The 9,211-nt window shown below is 41.2% G+C and overlaps 1 protein-coding gene across 1 annotated transcript in view; it reads right to left on the bottom strand.

Moving 5' to 3' along the window:
• The window catches only part of LOC126495302 (carcinoembryonic antigen-related cell adhesion molecule 3-like), a gene marked incomplete at its 3' end in the record, with an annotated part of 9,995 nt that extends 7,453 nt beyond the window's left edge, over nucleotides 1-2,542 (bottom strand). Inside the window, exons 1-2 of the mRNA XM_050132893.1 lie at nucleotides 2,314-2,542; nucleotides 679-1,038 (exon numbers count right to left, since the gene is read on the bottom strand). Of these exons, the coding sequence (XP_049988850.1) occupies nucleotides 679-1,038; nucleotides 2,314-2,374 (421 nt within the window). The remainder of the gene's footprint in view (nucleotides 1-678; nucleotides 1,039-2,313) is intronic.
• Nucleotides 2,543-9,211: the final 6,669 nt, after the last annotated feature.

Here is a 9,211-nt window from a genome sequence, read left to right as displayed (position 1 = left end):
CCTTGTAAGAAGAATCTGTGTCCTGAGTCCCTCTCCTTGGGGACCACAACTTTCATGTGAAATCTCACATGCCCAACAGGACAGTTAGCTAATGGCCTGGACACCTGTTGAGCTATGTTTCCCTACTGACTCTCTGAAGAAGATGGCCAAGGGATGAAACCCAGCCAAGGCCCTCAGGACAATGCACTCTCTAATCCCCCACTTCACAAGACATCGACTACCACGGAGCACTTTCCCTGCCATCTAAAAGCCAAAATCCTACACTTAGAAAATGCTCCTCATGGACACCTGGAGTTGAGTTGGGACAGAAGTCTTGAACCAGGGCGTCCTGGTGCTCACATCTCTGAGGATTCTATGTTTTCCTCCACCAGGTACAATGCTAATTCCCTCAAAGTCTTTCTCAAAGAAACAAACCTGTGAGAATCTCTACACTCTAGACAGAGGCTGTATCTTTGGCTGAGTTACCTACCATACATCCACCTGTGTCAAAGTGAGGTCAAATGAAGGATCCTGATCTCTTGTCATTATTCTCCACCATTTGTGTCCCACATTAAGTGTTCAAACCTCACCATGGGGATACAATGCACAGGGAAGGAAGGTAAGCAGAGACCACTCTCTTGTATGTGTCCAGTGAAGTGAACCTCACCTGGCTCCCAGAATTCTCAATGAATCACTTACCGTGCACGTGGAGGTACATGGGTACTGTTGATATAAATTTTCTTCCTCTAGTATACGTTCGTAGGGAATAGAATCCTGCATCCTTCTGGGTGACCTTTTCAAGAAGTAGGGATCCATTGTAATATATTATCTCTCTCCCACTGTGTATAGGACCTGGCATACTTAAATTTTTGTGTAGTACATATAGTGCAATTTGTTGTTTCTCTTTTCCCAACCCTTTGAACCAGGTAATGTCTATACTATCCTCTGGCAGATTGTGGACAAGGAAAAGGACGTCATCTCCTTCGGCCACTGGAGTTGGCAGTAATTCAATGGTCACACTGGCAGTGGAAGACAGGTACCAGGAGGTTAAAATGGAGGCTAGAAGGGAATTGAGAAAAAGCACCAATATTAAAGAGGTATGATCATCTCTCATTTTGGTGTGTAAGTAGGACTGTGCCCAACCCCCCCCCCTTGGTTTACATTAGCACCATGACTTTCCTTGATTTAGAGTGCCAGAGTGTGTCATTTACTTTCTCAAGAATTTTCCGCTTAAGTGTATTCCTAGTTTCCCCTCAGTTTCCATCACCCCACCTCACGTAGATTATTTGGTGTGAGGAGCAATGCCTCTCTGAACTCCTCCTCTCGAGACTCCACAGTTTCTGATTTTTTCTCTGATCTCTTTGTGATTCTAGTCAACCCAGGGTTTCTCATTGCATGTGCTGATATCAGGTTTGAGAACTAGGACTTTTTTTATTTTTTATTTTTGGTTTTTTGAAACACAGTTTATCTTTGTAGCTTTGACTTTCCTGGATCTTGCTATGTAGACCTTGCTGGCTTTGAACTCACAGAGATCACTTGCTTCTGCCCCACGAGTGCTGGGATTAAGGGCTGAAGCAGAACTGCCAGTTCAGAACCAGGGACTTATAAAGACAATATTATTCTGAATTTTTGGAAGGTTCAGTGACTTGAAGAGATTCAGACACAAATAAAGGAAAAATGGAAGGAAGGAAAGAGGAATATGCCTCCATGGATTTCTCAATATAGTTTCTATATTATGAACTTTTGACAGTACTTATATTTCAATGTGAAATAAGTGATTTTAGATTTACTAATTTAAATATATGTGTGCATTTGTGCAGGCTGCTGTCTTCTTGTGTACATCTGAAGATGTATGCCACAAATCTGTGTGAGGCCACATGTTCCAGGGTGTATATAGGTGAGTTCTCACCAGAGCTCCTATTTGGATGGAAAAGTAGAGCCTGCAGGAATCTGTTCTCGCTGTCTACTGTGTGGGAACAGAGGATTAGTTTCAGGTTACCATATCTTCACACACTGAAACATTTCACTAGCCTCCCCTGCTTGATTTCTTTTTGCAGGGCCATACTGTCGCAATTGGGAACATCTGTCTTCAGAACATTACAGCCAATGAAATTCACTGTGAATACGAAGTGCTTGAGGCTTTTGTCTTACCATCATCCCCTCCTATCTTCTGAGAGCTTCATTCAGGCTGCTGAGCCTCTGTCCCTCACTGTACCTTCTGCTCCGCGAGTGCTCATAGAAACCTTGAGTCTCCTCTCAACTTGTTCTCTTTAGGAGACTCCAGCCTGCTTCCTAGTTCCCCTTCCAACAGAGTCAGAGAGTAGGTACCATTACCTGTGAGCAGAAGCCGCTCCCAGAGGGTACACCTCTTGCAGAGAAGCACAGAGAACTCCATCAGTCTTCTCACTCGTTCTCCCTCCGAGGAGAAGAATCTCAGCTCCAGCACAGAACTCAGGCTGTGCTGTTCTTCCTCCTTCTGCTCTGAGATTCTTCTCAGACAGGAGCACTGTGACAGGATCCAATGGGCTGTGAGTGGTGGGGTTCGAGTCCAAATCAATCTCAATCCCGTCCACTCTCAGTGTTGCCCTGCATCTCACTCAACTTCCCTTTATGCTTCTTCTCCAAGCAACATATTGAGCAACAAGGCTGATAAGCATCCCCACGCCCTCAGAAAACAATGACTCATCCTAGGGCTGACACCTGCTGTGTCCTTGCCTTGGGTCTGTCAGCACCAAAGAGGGAGCCTCCATCTTGTCTATGTGTCCATATGATACAGAGACCAAGCTGAGCACCCAGCCTACCCTGTGTTCTCAATGCTCTGGGAAGATGGTATTTACTTAATTCTTGCAAGTAGTTGACAGAAACGTCTCTAAGGGCTGGAAAGAGGCAGGCTGAGTGATGACTAGGGATGAAGATCAATCCTTTATCACTAATGTCACCAGTCAAATTAATGATCTAGAAGAGAGGCCCAGGAACCATTGTGTGAAGAGTTTCATGTGCTCAAAGTTGGGGATGAGGTGACCTGTGTGTCTTTGAAAGGACTATGGGATCCTTCATTCTATGTTTCAGGACAACATTTTTCCATTATGTGTTGGGTTTGCACATGTCCTCTCTGATTTTCATGGGTCACCTTTGCTCTTTCCTAGATGACCCCTTGGTTGTAATCAAGTCTTCCTCTATGAGAGAGGACAGGAGGGAGGAGACATTCATGGTACCCATACAGAAAGGTGTTCTCAGACAAAGGAAGGATACAGTAATTCAGAAAATGGTCTAGAGAGGGAGTTCAAGGTTAGCAGGGACAGAGATGGAAGTCAGTCTGCTCAGGGAAACAAATTCTCAGATAATTGAGATTATGCCCTTCTAACATCCCCTGAAGATCACTGGAAGAACTGTAATTTCTTGTCTAGAGCTACAGCAAGCAAGGTCAAAGAACCAAATAAGAACTTTCCTGGTATGTTCCGCACAGGTAGTGTTCAGGGAACATCACACCAGTCACTGTGCTGTTCAGGACTTCTAATTTCTTCTGTAGCATGGGTCTAGACAGGGTTTCAGATTTGTCCTTGGAAGACCTGGACTAATGTAAGTAGTGTGAATCCAGAGGAGGGGCATTCTCAGGAGGAGCCTTGTGCTCAGGAAATTTTGAAGGAAAGTTCTAAGACATTTCTCTTGATGTTAAAAGGACAGGGTACAGTTGTGCAAGATGGTGAATGCCTTTAATCCCATCATCACTCAGGAGGCAGACATAGGTGAATTCCTTCTAGCCAGCCTGGTTATGGACAAATGGAGTAGGAAGTCTTTCTGTCTATGTGTTACTTTCATTGGTCAAATAAAGAAACTGCCTTGGCTTTTTTTTTACTTATTTATTTAAATATAACACTTAGAGAGTTTCAATGTGATTATACAAATTAAGGGCCCACTAGGATGCTTGTTAGGTTGCCTTCTATTTGTTCCAACAAGTCCCACAGCTTATTGGCTTGAGAAGGGTAGCACTAGTCATGTCATTGCTGGGTCATGGTGGGTTACTGGTGTTAGCTCATCTGGAGGGTGTTCTTTTTCTTTCTTTTTATTTATTTATTTATTAAAGAATTCTGTCTCTTCCCGGCCACCGCCTCACATACCTCCCCACCCAGTAAACTCCCCCTGTCTCATTAGCCCGAAGAGCAATCAGGGTTCCCTGCCCTGTGGGAAGTCCAAAGACCTCCCACCTCCATCCAGGTCTAGGAAGATGAACATCCAAACAGCCTAGACTATCACAAAGCCAGTACATGCAGTAGGATCATAACCCATTGCTATTGTTCTTGAGTTCTTTTACACATGTGGGTGCTTTTATATTAGGGGCATAGATATTCAGGATTGAGACTTCCTCCGGATGAATTGTTTCTGTTATGAGTATAAAGTGTCCTTCTCCATCTCTTCTGGTTAATTTTAGTTCGAAGTCATTTTTGTTAGATATTAGTATAGCCACACCTGTTTGTTTCTAAGGTCCATTTGATTGAAAAACCTTTTCCAAACCCTTTACTCTGAGGTAGTGTCTGTCTTTGAGTTTGAGGTGTGTTTCTTGTAAGCAGCAGATTGTTCGATCCTGTTTTTGCATCCGTTCTCTTAACCTGTGCCTTTTTATAGGTGAATTGAGACCATTGGTATTAAGTGATATTAATGATCAGTGGTTGTTAACTCTAGTTATGTTTGTCATTTTTGGGGTATTTATTCTTTTAGTAGGTCATTTAAAGTTTTCAATCAACATCATAAAAACATTATTAAGCTATAAGGATTTAGATCAGTATGTTCCTTTAAAAATGTTTTCCAGAAAAGTTGATGAGGAAATATATTCCATTTGTAAGAATAGTAACAAACTCCTGCCTACAATAAGCACATTTTCCTAAGTCACTTTATCATTTTAATTCCAAAGTGTCACTGGAGAAAGATTTTCATCCAATTATTGAATCTAAAACTGCCAGGGCTAAGGCAGGTGTTGCATTGACAAAGGTTGTCTTTGAACCACTCTGTGCTTCATTGTTTTTCAACCACACTGTCAAATTTCTTCACATTTAGAATTCAAATTCTAGTGAGTAGCATTTAAGTACACTAATTGATTACACTGTAATTTCTTGCTAGACTCATATGAACAAAGAACTGTTACTGATGGCTCATTCGCAGAGTTACTCTCTTTTGTGTAGTTGGCTCGGAGATTTCCCCCAGATTTCTCGATCATCACGTACACAGCTCTCCTGCTAGCTATAAAATACTGCAGCAGCTTGTAGGTAATTGATCAGACAAGTGAACTGTAAAATATTCATTTTCTACTTCAACAGCTACATAAATCTCTTGGGAAGAGGATGAAAATATTGCTTATGCACATCAGGGTCAGTAGAGTAATAGCATGGTTGCTGATAAGCAGGGGTCCACTACAGAGCTAATACTTAATTCAGTGCCTTGCCAGAGACAGAGCAAGCAGCCTACCATTGCCTGAAGCTACAAGTCTCATTATGTACTGAACCCGAGGCATCAACATCAGTGCCCCAGTCATGTGCTCAAAGGATGGAGCTTCCTCTTTATTTAATCAGGTTCATCTCAGCATAACATGCCAAATAGCCAATTAACACTTAGCTACTGTAACCAACATGCTAAACACTAAATTGCTAATGAAATGAGAATGAAGGAAAGTAACTGTGCAAAGGATGCTGGGAATACAGGTTGACTGAATTTTTAATAGTGTCTGTATATTTTTTGTTGTTCCTCTTTTTTGGCTTCTCTGCCAACTTTTCACTTGAATGCCAAGCTGCTTTAATTGGAAGTTGTCAGATGTAAACTCCATTCTGAATAGATAAGCCATGGCAAAAGTAGCACATAATTTAATTTTATATGTGTGTAGTTTCTATAGCGAATAAAGGCAATTGTAAATTGCTAAAAGGCAATTGTAAATTGCTAAAAGGCAATTTGTCCTGCTTTTGTTTCAGTTCCACTCTTTTTTGTTAATATAAAGAAAGATCATAACTTTGTACATTTCTTGACACATTTAATAATTAGAAAATCCAAACCATGACAAAACAAACAGAAATCAAATGGAGAAACTACCAGATAAGATAAGTAGGAAAGATACATGGTCAATATCAAGTAGATTGAAAAGTCTAGTAATGGGTTATAAAATGACAGTAAAAGATACATGTTAAAACAGCACCTCTAATAAAACTTGAGTGAGGAGGACAACCTTTCAGACCGGTGAGTGGGTGCCATCCAGGGCTGAGCAGAACAAACAGAGAAAGGAGCACTGGCCCTTCCAGCTCTTGCTGCAGGGTCTTCTTTGTTCCACACATCCCTTCCTCCAGCCCCAAGCCTGCCCTAGTGTCTGTGAGGTCCTTGGCCCAGGAACAGTTCCTGTTCCTGCACTGAGGCTGCCCACCCAAAGGGGTGATTGTGCACCTGCCCAGCCGGAGAGGAGTTCACGGAATCTCCAGCTCCTGCTGAGGGAGCTTCTTGGCTCCACACAACCCTTAAGTAATTAATATCACTTAATATCTATGGACTCAATTTACCTATAAAAAGGCATAGGCTAAGAGATTGGATACAAAAACAGGACCCAACATTCTCCTGTTTACAAGAAACACACCTCAACCACAAAGACAGACATCTACCCAGAGTAAAGGGTTGGGAAAAAATTATTCAATCAAACGGACCTAAGAAACAAGTGGGTTTGGCTATCCTAATATCTAACAAAATTGACTTCAAACTAAAATCAATCAGAAGGGATGGAGATGGACACTTTATACTCATAACAGGAACAATCCATCAGGACGAAGTCTTAATCCTGAATATCTATGCCCCTAATATAAAAGCACTCACTTATGTAAAAGAAACATTACTAGAAATCAAGGCAGACATCAAACCCCACACACTAGTAGTAGGAGACGTCAACACTCCTCTCTTACCAATGGACAGGTCAATCAGACAGAAACCTAACAGAGAAATAAGAGAATTAATGGAGGTAATGAATCAAATGGACTTAACAGACATCTATAGAACATTCCACTCAAATAGGAAAGAATATATCTTCTTCTCAGCATCCCATGGAACCTTCTCGAAAATTGACCACATACTTGGTAACAAAGCAAGCTTCCACGGATAAAAAAAATTAGTAACCAGTATATGTTCAGCTATGTTCATAGCAGCATTGTTTGTAATAGCCAGAACCTGGAAACAACCGAGATGCCCTTCAATGGAAGAATGGATGAAGAAAGTATGGAATATATACATATTAGAGTACTACTCAGCAGAAAAAACAATGACTTCTTGAATTTTGCATACAAACAGACGTAAATAGAAAACACTATCCTGAGTGAGGTAAGCCAGACCCAAAAAGAGGAACATGGGATGTACTCCCTCATATTTGGTTTCTAGCCTTAAATAAAGGACATTGAGCCTATAATTCGTGATCCTAGAGAAGCTAAATAAGAAGGTGAACCCAAAACATATAGGCATCCTCCTGAATATTAACCTTCATCAGGCGATGAAAGGAGAGAGACAGAGACCTACATTGGAGCACCGGACTGAAATCTCAAGGTCCAAATCAGGAGCAGATGGAGAGAGAGCACGAGCAAGGAACTCAGGACCGCGAGGGGTGCACCCATACACTGAGACAATGGGGATATTCTATCGGGAACTCACCAAGGCCAGCTGGCCCGGGTCTGAAAAAGCATGGGATAAAACCGGACTCGCTGAAGATAGTGGACAATAAGGACTACTGAAAACTCAAGAACAATGGCAATGGGTTTTTGATCCTACTGCACGTACTGGCTTTGTGGAAGCCTAGGCAGTTTGGATGCTCCACCTGGATGGAGGTGGGTGATCCTTGGACTTCCCACAGGGCAGGGAATCCTGATTGCTCTTTGGGCTGTAGAGGGAGGTGGACTTGATCGGGGGAGGGGGAGGGAAATGGGAGGTGATGGTGGGGAGGAGTCAGAAATCTTTAATAAATAAATAAAAAATTAGTAACCAACTGTGTCTTATAGGATCACCATGGAATAAAGTTAGAATTTAACAATAATTCTACTCCCAGAAAGCCTAGAAATTCATTGAAGCTGAACAGTCAACTACTGAACCACCCCTGGGTCAAGGAAGAAATAAAAAAAAAGAAATTAAAGTCATTCTTGAATTCAACAAAAATAAAGACACAACATTCTCAAACCTATGGGACACTATGAAAGCGGTGCTAAGAGGAAGGTTTATAGCTCTTAGTGCCCACAAAACCAAAACCAAACCAAACCAAACCAATCTAAAACAAAATATACAGAGAAAGCTCACATTGGAAATTTGACAGCACAGCTGAAAGCTCTAGAGAAAAAAGAAGCAGACTCACCCAGGAGGAGTAGAGGACTGGAAATAATCAAACTGAGGGCTGAAATCAACAAAATAGAAACACAGAAAACAATCCAAAGAATCAATGAAACAAAGAGCTGGTTCTTTGAGAAAGTGAACAAGATTGACAAACCTTTATCCAAACTAATCAATAGGCAGAGAGAAAATGCAAATTAATAAGATCAGAAATGAAATGGGGGGCATAACAAGAGACACTGAGGAAATTCAGAGAATTATTAGGTCTTACTACAAAAGCTTATATGCCACAAAGTTGGAAAATGTAAAAGAAATGGACTTGTTTTTAGATAAATACCAGTTATTTTTATTGGTTTTTATTGGTTTGCTTGTTTGTTTTGTTATTTGCTTTGTTTTGTCTGTGGATGATGGGGATTCAAATTCAATGTCTTCATGCTTACATATTACCTACTGAAACATCTCCCTTGCTTCCTACCTTATTTTTTGAAATACGATCTCTCACGGGAACTTGCCAGTTCAGCTCTGTTAGCTAGTCATAAACTCCTAGTGACAATCCTGCCCCTCCCCAGTGCTAGGATTATAGGAGCAAATCACTGGAACTTATTTTCTGTATACATTGTAGATCTAAACTCAGACTTCAATGCTTTAGACTAACCCATTTTCCCTGACCCTTCCCATAAATGTTTAAGGATTACTGGGCTCACAAAGGAAAATTGCATTATTTATTCATTCAGAAACCTGAGATTTTGCCTTAGGATCTGGCACCAGAATTACTGTGGAATACCTGCTTTCGAAATCCATGTATTCTCAAAAAAGAAAAAGCATAAGGGAGAGATGATGTGGAGAAATCCAAAATATTCTATTTCTTTTTTTTTAATTTATTAAAGATTTCTGTCTCTTCCCC

This window comes from Alexandromys fortis, unplaced genomic scaffold, assembly GCF_014885135.2.
Source record: "Alexandromys fortis isolate MF-2015 unplaced genomic scaffold, M_Fortis_MF-2015_v1.1 scaffold_472, whole genome shotgun sequence".
NCBI lineage: Eukaryota > Metazoa > Chordata > Mammalia > Rodentia > Cricetidae > Alexandromys > Alexandromys fortis.
Note: the sequence above shows the minus strand (reverse complement) of the source record. Positions and strands in the feature narration are given on the sequence as shown.